This window comes from Lepidochelys olivacea, assembly GCF_965140295.1.
Source record: "Lepidochelys olivacea isolate rLepOli2 genome assembly, chromosome: 1".
Lineage (NCBI taxonomy): Eukaryota > Metazoa > Chordata > Testudines > Cheloniidae > Lepidochelys > Lepidochelys olivacea.
In genome coordinates, this window is record NC_140411.1 from 247,000,263 (window position 1) to 247,023,824 (window position 23,562).

A 23,562-nucleotide genomic window follows, 5' to 3' on the forward strand; every position below is an offset into this window, starting at 1 on the left:
TCAGCCACCTGACCAGAATATCTCAGTGCTATCAGACTTCATAAAACCAAGGTGTAGATTGTCTGCAATGTTCACTTTTGTATCTCCAACACACTTGTTTATATGACCTGTGACTCAAGAGATACAAGCACAAAGAATTCCAGTCCACAGTTAATCAGATAAGTATTTATTTAACTATAACATCAAGAATTAAGCTTGCCAGAGTTTATTTTAGAAGCAGACTTTTATACTGAATGTTTTATTTTATTCATAATGGCTACAGGTTTTTTTCTTTTTTTTTTAGGCAACTCCAGTGAAGTTTTCCAAATTTCATTAGTGTATTGTGAGTTTTTCATCTTCTTAAATTAAATTAAGGTTTCAGTTAAGAGCTAGCCTTACTGAGAGATACTGCTTTACTTTCAGATCCACACTGCTCATAATGATTCACTGCCAAAGGCTTGCAATAACTTGTACGAAAAAAAAAAAGCAACACTGAGAACAGATACAATAAAACATCCACTTGGTGGTGAGTATCTTTTATCTATTTGTTTCCTTGTTTTGAACACAAGCCATTATACAGAACCGTGGAACTGAAACAATGGTAAGCACTATACCAGCTTACATTTATTTCTATTGCTCCCTGTTTACATGACTAGCCAATATATTTCTGTCATGGTGAGGCAAGAAAGAAATACAAAAATAGGAGAAACAAAATTCAAAATAAAGGTGTCCACTATTCATATCAACTCTATTATTTAACTATAAAATATAGATTCCTTAGACAGCATTAAATTCTTATCCTTCACCTAGGGACCAACTCTACAACCACTCCTAAGTGACCCTGAACATGTAAAACTCCTGTTAGGTTCAATGGGAGTTTTTTGAGTTCACTGTCTGTCAGCTGGGAGCTTGATCCAGGGGCCACTGAAATCAATGGATAGATTACCATTGTCTTGTAATCACTGTCATCTGGCCCACTGGAGAAAACTAAAGCTGCACCCATTCTCTACCTCTACCCACCTATGTGGGAGAGGTAGCAGCAATTCTGCAAATGCTGCTAGGCATGATGCAGGTAACCATGCAGAAGTGTAAGGAGGTGCCTCATACGCCCTTGTTCCCCGGTGGAGTGCCCAGGATGGTCCATGACATGGCCCTTAGGACTTTAGTTGCTGGAGAAAGCTTCACTCTTTCCCACTCAGACACAGACTTATGGGTTTTCCCAGTTGTTCTCAATGGTTTCCATATCAAATGTCTTCAGTACACAATTAAAAACACAGTTCTATAGCTGCAAGCCCTGCAAACTCAACTGGGAATCAAACAACGTCCTTTCCTACTCTGATAACATCATCAGAAATTCTAACCCAAATGAGGCATGTTGGTGATGTAGCTAACCTGAAGCCTGTATGCCTATTCCCTGCAATATCAGGGAAAGATATTGCAATAAGAATGTATTAATTCTGTTGATGGGAGAGCTGGGACAGATTCCATCTCACTTTCCAATAGCTTTGTGGGTTCTACAGTGCTAACAGGAAGAAAAAGCAAACAGGGAGCAGATCTGTGAAGTAAGAAGGCGTCATTTTTGCATTATCATTTTTCTGACCATAACTGTAGTCTAAGCAGTTACTGTATTGTCACATCATTATTTCCTCTCTGATTTTTCAAACTTCCCAAGTGACTCAAATTAACTCCTTCAGCAGCATTTTTCAGTTCACTACTGCCATGGGCTAGTTAGATATTACAAGGGCTTGGAACTTTATATTGTTTTATTCATGCTAGTTGGTGATTAATTGCTAGTATTAAAATAATAGCTATCCATTTAATTAATACTGAATTACAATGGACATCCCCTAGAATACTGCTGATGACAATAATACCATTCAGATTATTACAATGAAAACCAGAGGAATTCATAACTATTTTGGCTATTATTAATCAATATTTAGTGACTTTACCAGAAATTTTCTGTTAAATACAATGTAAATGTTTTTTTAATACTAGATATTGTGTGACAGTAAAATAGCAAAAATATTCGTGGGCAGCATTTTCTACTTCTATATGCCATTATGTAGATTTCTAGCAAACCATTTTACACATCTTCGTTATCACCACTTTTTGGTTCACTTTCCAAATGAATCTAATTTACGCTATTATTTTATTAAATAGTGAGTCCTTTTTTCAGTTCCACAAGATGACATTAAAAATACCTACAATGGTCTCATCTCCCTCATAGACAGTGAGCTCCAGCAGCATCAGTTAGCTCTAGTACAGTCTCTAGTTACATTATATGACACTATTTTGAAAATCCAAATGATTTAGGACCCTATTCTGCCACTTTTACTCACATTGAACAGTACCTTACTCTGGTATACTAACATTAATTTCAACAGAAAGCTGGCAGAATCCGTCATGAGATAGTTTGAAATGACAGGAAAGCACAAAAAAGATGTTTTCTGATTTTTAGGGACATTTCAATGTTCCTGGTTTCCACCAAAAAATGTCCGAATGAGTTTTAACATACAGAACAATTGCACATTCCAATATCCAATCAGGGAGTAAATAAAACAATGTTGAAAAATCAGATTATTTTGTGGGTTGGGTGGAAATTAAAGAGGCGATGGGCCTTGGCCTCCAAGAGCATGATAGAATTGCTCTCAGAATTAGGTTACAAAAATTATAACTGCACTAGAGGAACCAGTGTCATCTCAATGAAAGATTACATAGGACCCAAACTAACAATTGTGATGTTTGTCTGTCTGTGTATTATGAGCTCATCATTGTGGTATTTACCTTGTAAAAAATTACATGAAGTCACATGGGCTTTTCAAAAATGCCTCTGGCAGATAGGAGCACTAATCCTATTGACTTTCAATGGAATTTATTCTTTTCAAAACATCATCTCCAGATGATATTTTGTTCTCTTCCCTTTTCCAGGCACATGAATTTCATTCTTTTTTTCCTTCCCAGCATCATCTATTGACTTAGTTATTCTGCTGGGAGATTAGTGTTATTGTGGGAAGCTAGGCCATGGAGATGGGTTTTACGTTTTGACCTGAAGGCAGTGATGGCTGGTATTAAAAGCTGCTAATAGCGCAAACAACATCAGCATGTCCAATTAGCCTCTATCCATAACTACAAGAATAGCATCTGAAGCCTGAATAGGTCTAGAGCGAGGTATATGTGATTGCCCATTTTTAAAAAAATGTGGTATACAAACACTTACACCCTATTCAGTAATACCTTCCACTTATTCATATTCAAAGTGCTTGACAGACAATAATTAATCCCATATCACTGCTTTAGCTCTTGGATTTAATCTTCACTCACAATACTGTGTCTATAAGGATGCATATCTTGCACCATTACTATCTCCAGTTTACCTATGGAGAAACTTTGACACAGAGATGTTAGTGACTTATCCAAGGACAAAGGAGTCATTGTCATAGCTTGAACTAGGAGTCAAGAGTTTCTTGCTCCAAGTCCTTTAATCAGACCACTATATAGCATACCTCTTCCTATTGGTAGTCTGGTATCCAAACGTGCAGAGGCACACAAAGGTTAACCTGCATAGATTCTACATTTATATCAATAAAAAGCAGAGATTTTATCTTTACTTATACAGTACCCAGTACACTGAGGTGCCCATCCTCATGGAGGCCTTAGGAGCCTACTGTAATGTAAATGTAAATAGTATCAGCTATCGTTAATGTGGCATATGGATCAGATTTAGAAAGTATCAGAGGATGGAAGGTTATACAAGAACACTTAAACAGGGCTGGAAGGGGTTAACGTGGCCAGGTAAGCTATTGACTCCACAGGCTGCACCTGCAGGAAGAGCCAGGGAGCAAGAATTAATTGCAAGCAGGCTCAGCTGGGCAGGAAGAGGCAGAACCTATAAAGCCAGGAAGCTGGCAACAGATTGAGGCAGCAGTCACTCCCTGGGAAGAGGGAGGAGGGTTTGGAGCTGGTACTCCCAGAAAAAGTGGGGAACCAGGAGTGGTAGAAAGCAGTCCAGGTAAGAAGCAGTAGGGGTTGGGAGAGTGCAGCCCAGAACCGCTGGATTAAGGGTCCCTGGACTGGAACCCAGAGTAGAGGGCAAGCCGAGGTTCCCTTACCAGCCACTAAAGGATTGGCACCTGAGGCAGTGAATGGGAAGACTGTCCAGGACTGCTCAAAGAAAGACTCTGATAAACCCGGAAGTGGGAGGACAAAGGGTCAAGTCACGAAGAGAACCCTGTGGTTCCTGAAATGAGAGAGGAGCTGCAGACATGAGAAAGAGATGGTGTGACATTGTGTGACCACATGAAGGACGTTGATTATGAGAGCCAGAGTGACCAAGAGGAGGCTCCAGACAAGCAATGAGTGGAGCACCCCATGACAGATTTAGAAATATAAGAGTCCAACCCAGCAAGGACTTCACATGCCAAATTCTCATTAAGATGGAGTAGACTATTTCTTTTATTGGGGTTCTTTGCATATTTCTTTATATTAAAAACCATCAAAGTGCAGCTGGAAGGATTCATTTATTTTTTCATTGGTTGCCTTTCATTTTTTAAAAATCAGTGGATACAATGAGCATGTTTTGTGTGCATACTGGTTTCATTTTCTTGAACCTTGTTACAACAGATTAAGTGAAGTCTATGACTCCAACCTTGGAAAAGGGATGGCAATACACTTAGGCACTCTAAGGGAGCCGAATGTGACCGTATATGGACTCTCTCAAAAGCTTTGAATAAGAATCAGGTTCCATGGATCTAGAACATAAGATACTCCCAGAGCTTCCATATATCTGCAGCCCCTCATAAGGAGTCCAAGAATGCATCATTATCCTGGATATGGTGTTAATTTAAATTCTCAGCACATTTTACTGTTTCTATCAAATGGAATATCTTGATATCGTTGGGCATACTAAGAAATGTTACATAAAATATTTAAAATTCTCCATCTCTAAATTGACAACTATGTGTACGTATGCTTATGCTTGCAAAATGCATTGAGTTTCTTATAGTTTTCATTTATTAAAAATACTACATTTCTATGTGTAGTAAATATTACCTAGATGTATCTCTTGTATATAACTAATTTCTACTGTGTATGGTAAGAAAAATGACATAATAAAATCAATATTTTCTGTAATATAATTAATGCAAGTGTTCAAAAAAATTTCTTCTGTACATAACATATTGTTAGTTAGACATCTATTACAAAATTTCTGTGACTGGCTGAAGATTCCAACTCACACATTATCTTTTCTCAAATGAATATGTCCATAATAGTTGGGGGGGAACGGGAGAGCCAGTAAGCTGGTCTACACAGTGGGACAGGAAAGCTACATTAAAGTTAATTTAAGAAAGAAGATGAATACATTTCATGCTTTTGACCAGAAAATCCTGGTTGAACTACAGCATAGCTCTTGGAAAGACATCCAATCTTGATTTAGAGACTTTGAGTGATAGAGAATCCCCCATATTGCTATGTATATTGTTCTAATGGTTAATTACCCTCACTGTTAAAATGTTCACTTTATTCCTGGTCTGAATTTGTCTAGCTTCAGTTTCCAGCAATTGGATATCATTATCCCTTTTTCTGCTAGAACCAAGAAACCTGGCACCAGAAACCTTATCCCCATGTAGGTGTCTTTTAATGGAGAAAGGGGGACTAAGGGAATTCTTAGCCATACTCTACTTGCAGAACAGGATATGAATATTTGTCTGTGGGAGGGAGGTGGTCCTGGGAAGGCTTGAAAGTCTGAGGAGATGCGACTCACCCTTTATTTGGTGATCCCCAATCCCCAGATCCAGACCTAGGGTTGGCTCCCAGTTACCTACAGTGTCAGTAAATCTCTAGGCATGCTTCCTGTGTACTGGAAAGCATGCCTGGACCCATTGGCCAGAGGTAATAAACCCCACAAAACAAACAAACCTGTCCAAAACATGGGGAAGATGGGAGTGAGGCAAGGGGGAAAGAAGTATCAGAGGAATATACCTATGGGTGGTGTCTCATTCACCTTGCTCCTGCTTCAGACATTCAATTTTTAAAATTATCAGCTGATCACTAATACGGGCAGGCCAGCTTGTGATGAAATCCATTTCCACTAAAGCACATTCATGTACCCAAGCATAGCTTTTCTCATTCCACATTAATGGCACTAAAGGAAGCAGAAAAGTGCTTAAGTAAAAAAAAAAAAAAACTGTTCAAGGCGTAAAGTTTATTCTCAATGTCTGCTGAATCAGTTTGAGCACCTACTTCTCAAGGCATGACCCAAATCCTATGGACTTTACTTCCCGGATCCAAAACCTTTTGGCATCTTACCATTGACTTCACTAGACTTTTGAATAGGTTCTTAGAGTATAAATTCCTCATCTTATCTACTTAAGCATTGCTTAACCCAGTGCAGAATTGGACCCTCAGTCTTACAGTTTCTGCAATGTAAGAACTGGAAATCGTTAACACTAACCTGATTTTCATGAATATGAAATAGCTAAAATAAACTACAAAATAATCCAAAACACAAGTTCATGGTAGCACATTCCAGCTTGTATATGTTAGTGATTTATTATAGTATAGTTTTATTTTGCCAGTAAAAATAATCCAGTCAACTACTGAAAAAATGTTGTTAATAATTCAAAGATTCAAAAAGTCTATAAAGTCCCAATATGGCTATACATAACTACAAATTACTTTAATTTTCACATGTTCATTGGTAGTCATTTCTAAGTGGTAGCCACTTTGAAAACAGGCTATTTGCACTAATTCAATACTGTACATAAAGTTGTGTTTACAGTTATAAGCTCCTTGCTGAATGACTGAAGCTCAGAACACAGCCACTACTTCCTAAACTGCATACTTATGATTTGAAATTGTAAAATAGTGGTTCATTAACACTAAACAAGATACTACCACGCTAAACTAAGCACTATAATTAGGCGGGTTTTGTTTCTCAATGTGAGGAGAGTTGTACTAATATCAGCAGCCAAGAACAGCAATAATTCTCAGCTACATGCATATTAGTATGTCTCTCCCAGTAGCACCATTTGGTATGGCATTCTAGTCTGCCCAAAAAGATGTCCAATAAGTTTAGAATGACGAGATCATTTTGGTTTATCAAGTAAAAAGTTTGCATTTTTGCCTGGTCTAAAGGACCAACAAACATTTAAATGTAAAATCTCTCAAAACCCACCAGAATTAATAATAATAAAAAAGCAATGCCATTGGGCTTCTTTTCTGCAAAGAACTTAAGGCACTCATTGAAGTCAAAGCATGTGAAAGTTAAATACATACCTAAGTGCTTTGCTGGATCAAAGCCTATGCCAATGGAAAGCTGGGATTTTAAGTTTTAAGCCCTGAATGTTCATTGGAAACATAAAGAGATGTTAATATTTTTACCTCAGCTGTAATTTCAATTAAAGTCTAAAAGACCATTTGAGTCCCATTTGCTGCTGACATCATGAATATTTGCTGTTTCCACCTTCAAGAGGAAGACGTTTGACTTATTTAGATATTATAGTATGATATTTTCTCTACTTAGTCTGATTTGCTTGTGAAATCATCAGCAGTATGAGTCTCAAATGGCCTATTAGACTTCTCTAGAAGAGGGAGCCAGATGGTTTTCCTTTACCTTTTGTGTGACTAACTTAATTTTCAGATATTTAATATACGAAAACAAATGTATTAGCTAGTTGACACTCATGCTTTATCATCATCTATAGGTAGGGCCCTACCAAATTCATGGCCATGAAAAATGCATCAGGGACCGTGAAATATGGTCTTTTGTGTGCTTTTACCATACAGATTTCACAGGCGAGACCAGCGTTTCTCAAACTGGGGGTCCTGACCCAAAAGAGAGCTGCGGCGGGGGGGGGGGGTGGTCACAAGATTATTTTAGCGGGGTTGCGGTATTGCCACCCTTACTTCTGTGCTGCTGCCTTCAGAGTTGGGCAGCCAGAGACTGGCGGCTGCTGACTGAGGGCCCAGGTCTGCAGACAGCAGAGCAGAAGTAAGGGTGGCAATACCCTTCCATGCCATCCTTACTTCTGCGCTGCTGCTGGTGGTAGCTCTGCCTTCAGAGCTGGGCTCCCAGCCAGTGGCCCTGGCTCTCCAGCTGCTCAGCTCTGAAGGTAGCCACCACCAGCAGCAGTGCAGAAGTAGGGATGGCAGTACCTGCAACACCCCCTATAATAACCTTGCAATGCCCCTCCCAACTCCTGTTTGGGTCAGGACCCCTAAAATTACAACATCATGAAATTTCAGATTTAAATAGCTGAAATCATGAAATTTATGATTTAAAAAATCCTATGACTGTGAAATTGACCAAAATGGCCTCTGAATTTGGCGGGGCCTTATATATAGGTATATGTCTACACTGCAGTTAAACACCTATGGCTAGTCTGTGTCAGCTGACTCAAGCTGGGGCTGAGGGGCTGTTAAATTGCAGTGTAGATGTTCGGGCTTGGACTGGAGCTCAGGCCCTGAGACTCTTCCCCCCTGGCAGCATCCTGGAACTTAGGCTCCAGCATGAGCCCGAACATCTACACTGCAATTTTAAAGCCAAATAGCCCAAGCTGCAAGAGCCCAAGTCAGCTAACACAGGCCAGCCATAGGGGTTTAATTGCAAAGTAGATATACCCTTAGGTACTCAAATGGCACCTGTTATCATAGCATCTGATCTGAGTGCCTCACAATCTTTAAAGCATTTATCCTCAGAACACTCCTGGGCTGTATTATCATTTCAATTTTGTAGAATGAGGAACTGAGACAGAGACAGACTAAGGTCATGTCTAGACTTACCTCTGGAGCAATCGATCCAGAGGGGGTCGATTTACCACGTCTAGTGAAGACACGATAAATCGACCACCGAGTGCTCTCCCATCAACTCTGGTACGCCACCGGAGTGAGAAGCGTTGGCGGAGTCAACGGGGGAGTGTCAGCAGTCGACCTACCGCAGTGAAGACACCGTGGTAAGTAGATCTAAGTACGTTGACTTCAGCTCTGTTATTCATGTAGCTGAAGTTGCGTAACTTAGATCGATGCCCCACTAGTGTAGACCAGGCCTAAGTGCAACATCATCCAAGAAGCTTACAGAAGAGCAGGGAATTGAACCCAGGACCAAGGCTAGCATTCTGAATCATCCTTTCCATGTTTAAGATCCACTGTTTCATGTACTTGCCAGGCCAAAGAAATATTTTGGCAGTCTGTTAACTCTTCAGAGGTATTGGTACTGGACCTATGATCAGAAAGAAAGTAGGTCCCTGTATCCTACCCATATCTGCACCACTGAGCTGCACCCAGAAGCTAGAACCTCCAAAGCACTACCATCCACTTGAATCTAGCAGTACCCAGTGCCACCACTTCTGATATGCCTGTCCTGAGGGTGGAGAGAACAAAGGGGAGGGTGATTCCTTCCTCCCTGAGGTTTGTAGGGGTAAAAGAAAAGAGGAGTTGTCTTCCCACATTAAAGAGGAGGAATGCCTGCGGTAGCCTGTGGTTTGTAATTTGGCCAATCCACCCCTCTAAAAAATTGCATGAGTTCACCACTATATCCCAGCTCTTGCTTAGACTTTCAGTCAAGCTGATCACTTTGTTCAGGAGGAAATAAATTAAAATGCATATGAATGATTTTTTATTTTATTTAATTTTTAACTCCACTGGTATTGTACAGAAGAGAACAAACCATCCTAAACTTGTAGAATTAACTAGTGAATGTTTGGAAAACCCTTCAAGATCCTTGGAGGAAAGGTGCTATATAAGTGCAAAGCATTATCATCATCATGAAACAGACTGGCCTTCAAGAATAGACTTCTAAAAACAAAATAATATGCTCAAGAGGACTAAGAAAATGATGAAAAAAACAATTTCATATTCAGCCAAGAAATATTTTAATGTTACCTATGAACCTTTAAAGTCTGCACAATGTAGCAACCAGGGCTGACGCCAGAAAGGGCAGTGGAGCTAGCTGAGACAGTTGTTCCAGTCCTGTGCATGAGATGTTGGTGCTCACTGGTACCTCTAGTGGTGGGTCAGTGCTAATGCACTGCTCTCTAGAGCAGCACAGGGTCTCACTAAGTGCAACAGCAACAGGAGGCTAAGGTGGCGATGCCATTAGCAGCTGCAGCTGTAGAAGAGAGGCAGCAGCAGGTGACTGCTGAGGAGGTGCCAGGCAGTATGAAGAGAGCCTGAAATGAAGCCCTGAACAGACCCTGGCTATTCCAAGATCCTGGAAAAGGCGCAAAATGGAAGGCAGACTGGGAATGGAGAAAAACAGGGGCACAGGGGACACAAATGAAGGGAGACGTGAAAAGATGAAGGAGGGTGAAAAAAAACAGGGCAGAGAGACGAGGGTGTGTGTGTATGTGAGAGAGAGAGAGAGAGAGAGAGAGAGAGAGAGAGAGAGAGAAAAGGGCACAAATAGAGGGCAGAGAAAAGGGGGGAACAGCAAATGGAAGAAGGGAGCCAAGGCCATCAATGTGAAGGGGGAAGGAGGAAAACAACAAATGCGGGACAGAGACAAGGTAAGAGAGTGAGTCCTCTGGGAGAAAAGGGGAAAACAGAAAGGATGGTGTAGAGCTCCCACCTTGAGGGAGCAGCCCTGCTTGTGTTTTATCTCTTAGACCCACTAAATCTTAGGGGCAGCGCTGGCAGCAGCCCACCTCCTACCGAAAACGCATGGATAAGGAAGGCATATGGCTCAGAGTGACGTAGATCCCCTCAGTACAACAACATAACAGGAAGTTTCCTTATGAACAGTGTAGTATTTTAGAGAAAACTGATTTGTTTTCTGAAACCATCTATCTGATTCCGAGTGGAAAAGATGAGTTTGGCCTTTTGACCAGTAAAGATAAGGTTGGGAGGTAGCATTTGTTAGTAGTTGCAGCATGTCACCTATTTGCTTCTGTTCACAGGTGAATTTTATAGGCTACAGTTCTCACTTGAAACAGTAAACCAATTCTCTCTGTTTCGAAATGCTCCCCCATACGTCCTTCTGCTCTCTATCAACATTGAGTGTCTACAGTAGACATTAGCAACAAAGAATACATAGATATTTCATATAGGATACCCTGTGCATGGGACAGCTGTTAGAAATCATTTTAGACACTGGATCATCTTAACCTCCATCTCTTTTTTCATTTAGATTCCAATATGTGAAAGGCGGTTAATAATACCAAGGTGGTTTCATGGCATATTAGTACATGAACATTTTGAAGGACAATGTGGAAATGTACATATGTTTTGCTAACAGGAAAATATTAACTGTTCCTGTTAAACAGTGACACTTAGGGGTGTTTTATTTAATTAATAAATCTAATTTCCATTTGTGTAGTGTGTCATGAGAGTAACTATGTTCCCAGAAGAGTTTTTTTTAAATTACATTTCACGGCTTCCCAATCATCTTATTTTCCATGCTCAAAGGAAAACACTGGCAACTCTTTCTTTCAATCTGTGCTGATAGACAGTATATGCTTTCCATAAAGTACAAAGGAGAAATTAAAATATCATCAATTTGAACACTTTTGGGACACATTACTTACTGTGGTGGCACAGTGGATGTCTTTCCACACAGTGGCTTCCCTGGAGAGATCAGAGACTTCAAAAAAGTTATCAAGAATAACTTCCCCAATCATGTCATGTCTAGAAAATCTGTCAAAATCATATACACTGAAATGCAATTTCCTGTTGCTGAGCTGATCATAGGCTACAGGAAACTGAAAGGTTTCATCAAAGACAGGATTTAAAGTCTTTCTGTGAACCCGTGTCTGAAACTTCTTTTTCCTGTCTGGGAGAAGGTAAATCTTAACATACGGGTCTGAGGTTCCTGTGAAGTCTTTAGCAGGTAGCTCTAAGGCTTTGACAATGGTAACAACAAGGAGTTCATTTTCATAATCATACTGGAGAGTAAAGTTAAGTTTCCCACAGATTTTCACATCTTCTTGCTTGTCTTCCGCATCAACAGACTTCTGTTTATAGAGTTCTGGTTTTATTCGCCCAATGCTGGTTGTTGTCTCACCCCGTTGTAAAATCGGATCTGTCCCCATGTTAAAATCAACACTGGACACTTGCATCTGCCTTGGCAAGTGCCTCCTGAAAGAATTATGCCTGCACACACAAAAAATTAGCTTGGATTATCTCCATGAAAATGTATGGGTTTTCCCCAAATAAAAATAAGAACAAAAATTCTAAACAAATCAAAGCTTAGGTTTAAAAACAAAGAAATTGTTGTGGAAATCCAGCCTTGAACTAAGAATTACCATTAACACCATACAACATAATTTTACATGAAAATGGAACTTCTTATCCCAAAGGACACCCAATTTCCTAGCAATACAACACATACCTTGTTTTGAAAAATGTGTACCTGAAACTGCAGTAGAAATTATATGACTCCCCAAACTTCAGTAAGACTAAAACATCACTGTAAATTAATAACTTCATTTTTATGGTAAGTGCCATATGATTTTTTTTAATAATCAGAATTGGCCAGGACTTCAGTTTTATATCTCATAAAATCGGAACTCTAACCCTGATCCCTAGCACCATGCTGGGGTATTAGTACAGTGTTGTTACACAGGAAAAAGTACGGCCTACCACTCATCATCAACACTTCCTGTACCTCTTGGGCATTCCCTTGGAGGTTTTCCATCTAAGTATTTAAGAGGTTCAACACTTCTCAACTTGCGAGATCTGTAAAGATCATAAGGTACTAGGCCTGCAGGTAAAAGTACAGCATTTAAACAGTAGAGGCCCTGATCCTGTAAAGATATATACACGTGCTTAAATCTTTTCAGGATTAAGATTATAGTTGGATTCTCGACTGGTGATTTAACATTTTATTCTAGTCGTTCTACCATTTAAAGCTTTATTAGACATTTGTTTCTTCCATTTTTTCCTGCTTTCCTATTCATCCTACAGTGTGTCAGAAGATGAATTCACTTAATGATACCAAAAGAAATTATTTTTAAACCCTCCTAATTTGGATTGCAGTATAGTACATTCATGATACTTAAGGCCTTATGCTGTCTACAATAACAGTGGGAATTTTGCCATTGCCTTCAAAAAGAGTAGGATCTGGCCTATTATGTGTTTTACAGTAGTATAAACTGTAGGATAATATACTTACTATATTTAATCTGGTGAAGACTTTGTGTAACCTAAATGTCCATTTGATTTTTCTGCCATTATAAAATTTCCCTAGTAAGCTGTGCTGTAACAAAGTCACAGATTACTCCTATGACTACACTTATACTTAGTTGCCATTAAAAACCAATTTAATTGTCAGAATTTCCTCACTTTTGAACAATCTATTACTTATTAATGCCAGATGTAAATGTGCATTATTGCTCAGTTCTCCCCACTGTTCAGCATGCTGAAACCAAGAGGAGTCACAGCTGTATGTTTATTTCTTTAAACCAGGAAAACAAATTCTCCATTTGAAAATGATTATGAGTAATTTCATGGAAAATATTCTTATTTATGCTGTATGGGAGAGGCTGCACAATGAACAAAACTGCTGTGGATCCTCTGAGTGCTGCACCAAGGGGGCAATCTGCAGCCATTAAATAATGAACAAGAACATTTTCCATTCTGGATGCCTTAGGGGTGTTGACTGCAGGGAATGGTCTCAACACAGCCATAATTTGGATTTGAACTGGTTACAGGAAATCTCAGTATTTTAAACCTGAAAGTTAGATGACTAAAACACACTTCTGATCGCACACATTTCTGTGTCAGAGAGAAACTCTCAAGCTGAACCCTAACCAAATTTAAAAAAAATAGGTTAAATATAGGCTCAGGTGCCACAAATGTCCTCGAGTCCGCCTGCAAATTTGGAGGGATTTATAATCACACATTTTTCAAAAATGTTTTTCTCCTCCATGCTGTATGAAAAAGTCTACACAAACAACAGAAGACTCTGACTATGCAGTGGAAACTGTGAAATAAACTGCTGTCAGAGGAACAAAGTAAGCAAACTAGAAACATACAAAAAATGTTCTTTGATCTCTTGCATTTATAATAATCTGCGGTAGCATTTGTAAAAATAGTAGGTAACATTTTTTGAACAAATCTAATTTCTAAGTTGCAAGAGTCCTTTCAAAATTAAAAATATTCACACACACACACACACCCTGTAATATCCTCCAATGAAACTAGTCACTAGTTTTAAGTGTCACTTGATAAAACAGTGCAGCTGTAGGATTGCTCTCTGTGGGAACCAAGGCTCAGTAGCACTCTTACTCTACTAAGCCAATGCCCTAATTACACAGTACTTAGTGAATGTTCTGAGTCACAACTTTTCAACAAGACAGATAATTACTCTTTTAATTATTAAGGTGCTTCACTGTTGTCATGGCAACATAGTTACGTTCCTTTCTTCTGCAATAACAAAGGGATTAATGACTGTTATACTGAAGTGCAAGGATCTCAGCCAATCGCATTGTGGAGATGCTGCACAGTTACAGACTCATACCTCTACCAGGGCTTTCAGTGACAAGAGAGTGCAGGCCCATGCACTCTGATTCACTACTGCCCCTAAAATCGTCATCATAAATAATGATACTTAGCTCTTATATAGCATTTTTCATTCGTAGATTTGAAAGTGCTTAAAACTGGCATCCACATCCCCCAAACAAGAACGATTTCCTCAAATCATATGAAAAAAACTTTGTGTCATAAATGTTTACTCCCTAGATATTTTCCAGTAATAATATTAGTAATTATATAACAATTAGTAACATGACAGTGCTTTCTGTTAACTCAGTCAGACTCACACCCAAAGAAATAAGAGCAGACAGATGAGACTATGATTAAGGCACCGGACTGGAAGTCAGGATATATGAGTTCAATTATTAGCTCTTTTACAGACTTCCTGTGTGACCTTGGGCAAATCACTTAGTCCGTAGTTTAGCCAAACATATAAGTACATGCTTAACTTTAAACATGTGCTTAAGTTAATCCCTAGAATGGAACATAATCACATGCTTAAGTACTTTGCTGAGTATGGATAGACCTAAGGATGTGCTTAAGTACTTTGCTTTCGGATCATGGTGACTCAGTTCCTCATCTGTAAAATGGGGGTGGGGGTGGGTTTTGATAATACTCCTTTTCTCTCAAACTTAAGCTATCTTGTCCAGTTAGATTGTAAGGTATTCAGGGCCTCTTTGTATAATGGGGCTGCATTTTTAGTTGGGGCCTCTAGGCATTACTATAGTACAAATAATAAAGAGTAATAATTTGGCCTTTGGCTTTAGCGTTTACTTAACCCAATATAGGATTATTAACTTGCACAGAGAAAGCACATTCAAGTTATAAACTAATTATAAAATAATGAATAGTATAGAGCAGACAGTTTGGACACACTTATTTCTCCTTTTATATGGTACAAGGATATGGGGACTTACAATGAAATTGTAAGGCGGTAAGTTCGTCTGTTAATGGTTGCTCCAGCCATTAAGCATAAAGGTTTCTCTCTCTTATTTTTAATCATATCTAATGTAACTATTATGTTCTAATTATCTAAATAAATGTCTAATTATTTTTTCAATCCTAGACTCCTAGTCTGAATCCTACTGTGGTAATTAGTTCCATAGGTCAATTTTGCCCTGCATTTTTTCCCCATTTGATCAGCTTTAAATTTGTTGCCTTTCACTTTTGTTGAAAATTCCCTTGGTCTCGTATTATAAGCAAGGGTAAATAGATGCCCTCAATTTACCATAAATTATTTTGTGTACTTCTATCATCTCCCCTCTTATTCCTCTCCTCTCTAAACTGAACTGTCCCAGTCTTTTCAATATCTCCTCATAGCAAAGTCTCTCCATGCTACTAATGATTTTCATTTCTTCCTCTGGAACTCTTCTATTTTTGCTATATCTGTGTTGACTATAGTGGGAGTTCTTAGCTCAACACCTCTGAAAATCTGTTTGTACGCATGTCAACCTGGGCACCCAAAAATGAAGGTATCCAAAGTTAGAAAGCCACCTTTGCAGATTTGGCCTTAGTGACTTTCTCAAGATCACACAGTGAGTTAGTGGCAGAGTTAAAAATGGAATCTGAGTCTCCTCATAGTCTTGCATTCACCCTACTATGCAGTAGCTGCCTCCTGCAGATTTCAGCTGCCCCCTTCCTTTCTCTATTTTGATTAATTTCTTAAAAAGCAAATAATCTCTCCTGCAAAAGCTACTTTAAATTTTATTCCTACTTAGTTAATTTCAGCGGATGAGCTGGAGGAAGGAAAGAAGAGGAAAGAAAGAAGCTGGGCTGAAGTGGGATTGATTTGGGAGTGTCATGAAGTAGGAAAGAGGAATTTAATAATTTCCACCATGAGACCAACTTCTCTTTTAGAGATGCTATGGATTGTTCCTCTGGATAGTTTCAAGTCTCACTTTCTGTTATAGTGAATTAAATCAAGAGCTGTTTAATAAGCCCAGTTTAGATTTTTCAGTAGTTAAACTAAAGTTGCAAATGGCCAGAGGGCCACAAACTGCTTCTGAAAGGACTTCTGGTATCCTGGGGAAGAAAGAGACCAAACAATTCAAGATCTTTTTTAAAAAATGAAGTTAGATGAAATTTGTTAGAAAACAAATGTAGGTAAGAGTATTTGTAACTTACGCCCCCACTAAGAACTCCAGAATGGATGGCTATGTTACAATAAATAGCTCAAAATGATTTTTAAAAAGTTTTTTCCTTTCTGAAAATGTAAATGATCAGTAATCATTTACATATCATAAAAGTAAGAACATACGCTAGGGAGTGTGTTCCTGGGCCTCTAGTGAGTGTAGTTCTCAAGTGGATAAAGGTACAAACCCAAAATGTACCCAAGAGGTGCAACAATGCTGCAGAAATGTTCGTCCTGTTATAGTTTACTGCTTAGTTGGGATCCAGACACTGAAGAGTGACTTTTTTAATAAGTCAGCCTTCTTCATATTATTACAAGCTATGATAACGATACAAAATGTTCCAGTTAAGCTGAGAAACCTCATTTTTCTGAACATGTCTCTGTGTTAAAAATACTATCCAGAAATTGTGATCAGACACATTATTATGTTTTGAATAATGTATTATATGATTATAGTTATAATCAGTTAATATCATGCAGTTTGTTTGATTAATAATTAACTAATGCAAGAAGACCAACAATGTATCTCATTTGCATGACAGACTCCTGTCCAGATCGTCTGCTCTAAATATAAGTTCAGCATAGGTAATGGGGGCTATTAAGGGTTGGTTACACTCCCGAATTCTCTGCTCCAGTACAGGTTAGAGAAGCCTAGGAGCTACTCTAACTTTAGCCACCTGGCAAACTTTATTGATCAGCTATGCTCAGCTGGCAGATGGTCTGAGGGCAATGCGTTCTGGTCATTTTCTGTTGTGACATGCCCTTTCTGAATAGTCTTCTGCTGAGAGTGGTATAGAAGCCAGCTACACCACTTCTATGCTTGCTAGGGACTCTCCTACTGCTACAGGTATCCCAGTAAGGAAGCTGTAGCAAGATTCTCAGAGTGACACAAAAGGGACTGAGCAATCCAGAGAATTGACCTTTGTGTCTGCTCACCTGATATATAAAGTTTTGGGTCATGATAATTACACTACTGAATGTGAGAGGTTCAAGGAGCAGTAGGCAGACAGCTATATGAAACAAGTGTAGGTATGGGGAAAAGGTATTTGTAAATTCAGAAAGGACCATGTGGAAGGCTACTGTGAAGCTTTTATGGGGGATCTGATTCTAAAAATACACAAGAAAGTATTTTGTATGATAGACACTCAGCTTTGAGGGGAACCCTAAAAGGGCTATGTCTCCAAAGATCCTGCTGTCAAATGGCAGCTCCAAAGCCAGGAGAGATGAAAGGCCGATCTGAGTGAAGTTTTCCCCTTCATAATCTGGAATGAGCAAGAGAGAAAGACCCCCTGGAAACACTACCAGCTGATACAAGTGAGAAGAGGAGAAATAACTGCTTATATTCCTTAAGATTGTCCTCGGCTCCAAGACTTTTTATGGTTTTAGGGTCTGATCCAACGCCCATTAGAAATCTACAGGAATACTTCCATGGACTTGAATGGGCTTTGGATCAGGATCCTAGGAGTTGTTTCCTTTCCTATATGATACCACACGTAGTACTTGGGTTTGTTCTGCAGCTAGATATTTCTTCTATCTATTCATTGGAGGTTTACACTCCCTGATGGAGATTTTGGAGTGTGAGAAGTGATGGTATGGGCAAGAACCTTCCACTTAATATCAAATTATTCTATGTAATATTCTCGTCATGTTAAATGGTACCAACTTTGGTCTTTCTCTGGCCAGAATGACAGTTATGATTTCATGGATATCTCTCCAGCATTTTAAAAAAGTTCCATGTAACAAGTCAGATTCTGTGCTCTGCCTTTTAGGAAGTGGAGCACTGGACTTGGAGCCCAGATAAAGTGGGAGAAAAAGATTGCTTTAAGTCATCTGTGCATCCTCCTAATTCAAGGATGTTTAAGAGGATTGTGCAGTTCCTGGTGTGAGTGAGACCTTCCCTAAGGAATGTTTTGATTTATGACTGCCTCACATGGCTACTTCACAGCCTGGAACAGTAGCAGAACAAAGCACTCCAGCCACTCACCATCCCATTCAGAATACTCCCCCAGCAAATCCCTATGCTCAAGAGGTCAATATAAGGTTCTCTACGTACATATATACTGGGCATAAAGGGGCCACTGTGTGGGACAGAATCTGTCTCAAGATGTCATCTTCAACATTTGCCTGAACTGTTCATGTATTTTTGCTTCAGTTTCAAGTGTACATTGTACAAATCATTTATTGAGTAAAAATGCAATACTTTATATTTAGCATTTATTGTTTTCATTTATGTCATGATTCACAGCACACCTCTTCCCCGCTTTCATTTTCCCTGTGTCTAAAACACATTACTAAATTATTTCAGATGTAGTGATTGATGTTGCATTTCACTGTTTAAATGTCTCATGTACATTAAATACGTAAGTCACAAAAAATTCTATGATATTACAGGCACTACTACGTCACAATATATCTTTAGTTCACCATATATTGACATAATCCAGTACCTGAGATGGACAAACAGTTGGTATTCTCTAAATTGTACCAGGGCTTTCAGAGCTGCTTCAGGTTTATTAAAAAACCCTCTGTATTATAGGTGTAATGTATTAGGAATATTCCACAAAGAGGTATATTTTGTTGAGTGTGGAAATTTTAATCCTTTTAAAATGTCAATCCACATCTTAAAGAAATGTGCATCAACCACGTTTGTAATTTATTTTATGAGTCAAATTTTCAGTTGATGGAGCTGTAAAAATATGCATACCAATTGTACCTGAAAGCAGGAGATGTTCTATAAACTTGCCTGGCTCTGGTAAATTGCCCTAAAAGATCCTTCCTTAATAAAAGTTTGTATGGAAATGTGTCACAAGTACAAATACATTTTTAAGTACAATAGTGACAGACATAGACTTGATCTTTGCATTTATAAACAATGAAATATTTCAATTTAAATTTTTGAGAGAGTGTTCTTTATGGCTGTTTACTGAAAAATTTGCAGAAATGTTGATGCTTTGGCTTAATATGACTGTTTTCCCGAAAACGTGTAAGCACTGGACTGAGAACACTCCAATTTTGAGGCCTTAATTCACAACAAAACGCTCTGGCTCTTATCTATACTCCATAAATTACTATAAAACTGAGTTTTCCTTACCTGGATGAGGATGTAGGCTCAGTGATCTGTCTCTGCATGCGGGCATGTTTAATTAGATGTTCTTTCAATGCATTCTGGACTTCTGCTGGAATATCAGGTGAAGTGTGGCTAATTTTCATTGCAGCCTCAAGTACCTTCACTGAAGGTTTCCCATTTTCTTTAATTTCCTTTTTCTCGTTGGTTTCGAAAACCTCAGTAGGAGCACTACAGGTGCTTTGAGGGATATTACTGGTATTAGAAATAAGAGGTTTGCTTCTCCAGCATGGCCAACACAACTTCCAAAAGACAAATAGCGAGACTACCAGCAAGGCAAGCCCACAGAAGCTGACGACTACTGCTAGCAGACTGACTGAGATGTCTGCAAATAATCAAAAACAAAGATTGTCAAGACAGTCAAGCACAGAGAAAAAGAAACATGACACAAGTAAAGAAGCAGAAGATTTTAGATATTTCTCTTGTATAGAGCTTTCAGGATATGACAGATTAACATTTTCACTCTTGCAGATATCTAAACAATATACATTTTAAAAGTTTTGCCCACTGATAACAATTTAACTAAAATTCTATTAATTATTGCTTTGTTTACCAGCAAATGGCCAGTTTCTGCCAGTCTTACTCACACTAAAATGAATGGGTGCTAATCATTGAGAGGAAGCGTAGCCTGTCTTTCCATTGATTTTAGTGGGCTTTGGTTTAGGCCTTTGGTGGACTTTGTGTTAGGCCCTTGGGTTAGGCCCTGGCAAGAACTTTCATGGAGTAAAACCAAGAATGTATCTGACTCAAAAAATTAAATCACAGAAGCTATCTTCTTTGAGTACACATTAATAGATCATCATGTGCACCCTGGCAGATATATAGTTGTTCAGCATCTTCCAAACTTTAGTCACATTAAGAAATGTGCATTGGATGCATTGGAAACATGTCAGAAGCCCAAAGGCAATGCATAATTTGCATGAAATAGAACAGAATACAGCTGCTCTCTTTTTTAACAAGTATGGAGGTATGACCAGCACAGGCTAACATCTGAAAGCTGCTCAGATCAAGATGGCATTTAGCGTGCTGGTACCTGGAGTCTCCATGGGCTATCCCTCTGTACTGAAAATGAGGCTCACCACAGAGCACCTTGTAGACCATATGCTGCACTTTAGCTACCCCTGCTATCCAGCATTTGATTTGGCCTGCCACCATGGTGAACATGTCTAATAACATTACCAAAGTAAAAAAAACAGATTTCATCTCAGCTTTGTGAACAGATTCAAATTTCAAGGGAAGGTTGATGTTTGGTAGTGCCAGTAGGAGTCCTCATTAGGAGAGTTATTATATGAGACACACTTCAGTTTGATTTTTTTCAGTACCATGTTATATTTTAAAATATAGACTTAAAAATCCTCAAACCCCTTGTCTTTTGAAAAGGGCCTTTCACATGTTTTAAAATTATTCAATCGGCCCCAATTAAATCTTGTGGAGAATTCTTGTCCCTTAAGCCATTGCTGCTACTGCTTGCTCCAACAAGGGTTGACAGATCTACAGCTAATACTCTGCATCCAACGCTTCAGGCTCCATGCAGCTAAAATGAACCAGCTGAGAAGCACATTGAGCACCTTAAATACAAGTTTGCTAAAAAAATCACAGAAAGAAAAAATCCTTGAACTACACAGTGGTTCTATGAAATGGTATGTAACTCACTCTTCTCTTAGGGGGATTAGAAGTACAACTGAAATTAAAGAAGTTTGTTTTTTTAAACATTATAGTTATGATTTCCAGATACATATCTTTCAATAATAAATATTGAGCTCAAGGTCCATATACCATGATAAGTGATAACTGTACAAAAAGAAAAAAAAGAAAGGTTTAGAGCCTTGAGAAAATTTGGAAGGACCAGAAAAACCCTGGGGTTTAAACTAAGCCAAATCAAAATAAAAAGGGTACTTAAAAATCAAAACACAGAACATTTTATACTAGAGAAATGAAACAATTACAGAATTTTAGACATATATATTTTGGCTAGTTGTCTAAAATTCTGGAATTGTTCTATTTCTCCTGTATATAGAGATTTATCTCTTCATATATTAAGTAACCCTTTAGAACTAAATTGTGGCTTGCCCTTACATAGCCATGATGGAGTAAGAAGGGAGTAAGGAATTGTTCACTCCCCTTGTTTGGCTTGAAAAACTGAAATTGAAACCTGTGCTCTGGGAAGAACAGGCTAGGTTCACTTCTGAGTTGCTCCCAGTGAACTCACTGGAAAAGGGGTGAAGGAGCAGGCAGAATCACAGTTCCACCTTTCCTAACCTCACTCATCTAGTGGCCAATCACACAGCAGGAGATTTGAGGGCGCATACTGCATGCTTTAAATGGGTATAGGCAAATTACTCCCTCCTATGCAACTGAAGAGCTGCAGAGGGCATTGTGCCTCACAGAGGCAGAGTGTTTGCCAGGGCTACTCTGGGTGGGTGTTGCTTTGCTAGGTTCTAACCTCAGAGCTGAGACTAAATGCCAACATTTAGCCCTTAAAAATCCCTTTCAGATCAATTTTAAGATTAAAAAAATGCATATTGCTAATTTCTACCACACAACAAATTAACACATTACTACAGCTAATCATAACAATTGTGAAAAACAAACAAGTTTCAATGAGAATCATTCATTCTAAGGACAGAAGGGACCATTAGATCTTCTGTCTAGTCTGATCTGTATTTCACAGGCCATTCAGTTTCAGTAACTAATTTGAATTTGTCTGACTTCAGCTTCCAGCCATAGGTTCATTATGCCTTTCTCCACTCGAGTAAAGAGCCCTTTAGTACCCATCATTTTCTATCCATGAAAGTAATTATACACTGTAATCAAGTTGTTTCTCAAACTTTTTGAGCTTTCCAAATCCTATGTATCAAACAGGAAATGTCGCCTATAATGTCTTTTTCACAGAAAGTTTGATTTGATAAGAGAAAATATCAAGAGACATTTCTTCAGACAGGAGTCTCTTCGTATGCCCATCAAGGAAGTTTAGTACTTAAGGCTGAATCTGTCAACAGGAATGGATTGTATTCCCTATATGTCAATAGTGTGCTATTTGTCCCTAACTAAGACTTAAAGATAGAGACAAAATTAAGAGCCTAATTTAATTTTTGGATGCAGATGGATGTACATTAATTCTGTTATGGCAAAAGTCATGGGTGTCTGTATTCTGAAATGGCTGTTCTAACCTGCTCTGGGTTCAAAGATGGGTCAGGAAATTGGGGACCTGTAATCAGCTCCCTGACAGTCTCATCCCCGCAGCTGCATTCAGCCATTTACCTTTGATGGTGTCTAGAATAGGGCATCTCAAGTTTTGTTCTTATGCTTCACAATATCTTATAAGAGCTGTGGATTGCATTTAGCATTCCTGTCCTCATGTTGTGCTATGGGTGAAAGCATGTGCAGATTGAAGTCAATCACAGATCTCCCATTGACTTCAATAGGGCCAGGATTTCACCTCGGGTATTTTTTGTACAGCATCCAATCATTTGCCATGATTTCATCTCCACAAGCTAATAAGAGTTTATGATTGCAATTACCTGTCATTTTTCTGTTGGTTTTCCAATTAAAATGACTCCTTCAAGCTGTTGTATCTTTGGGCCATTTTGTATTTCTCATTTGAGTTTGTCACATTTATTTTTGGAAATGCAAAGTGACTGAGTAGTATTTACTTCAAATTCTTCTTCCTGTAGCTCCTGGCTTTCACTGTTTATAGGCACCCTTGAAAATACATCCACTACAAAAAGCTTATTGTCAGCCAGTATTTCACATTAAACAAGTACTCCATGAAATTTCATGATCATTTTCTGGATTCTAGACAGTGCTTTGCACAATAATTTCTGTAATAGAGCATCCAACAATTTATGGTCCATATCGA

General features: G+C 38.7%; 1 protein-coding gene across 1 annotated transcript in view; it reads right to left on the reverse strand.

The window, feature by feature from the left end:
• SYT10 (synaptotagmin 10) overlaps positions 1–23,562 on the reverse strand; it is a 50,691-nt gene that overhangs the window by 21,575 nt on the left and 5,554 nt on the right. The window contains exons 2-3 of the mRNA XM_084643858.1: positions 19,671–20,028; positions 11,502–12,066 (exon numbers count right to left, since the gene is read on the reverse strand). Of these exons, the coding sequence (XP_084499984.1) occupies positions 11,502–12,066; positions 19,671–20,028 (923 nt within the window). The remainder of the gene's footprint in view (positions 1–11,501; positions 12,067–19,670; positions 20,029–23,562) is intronic.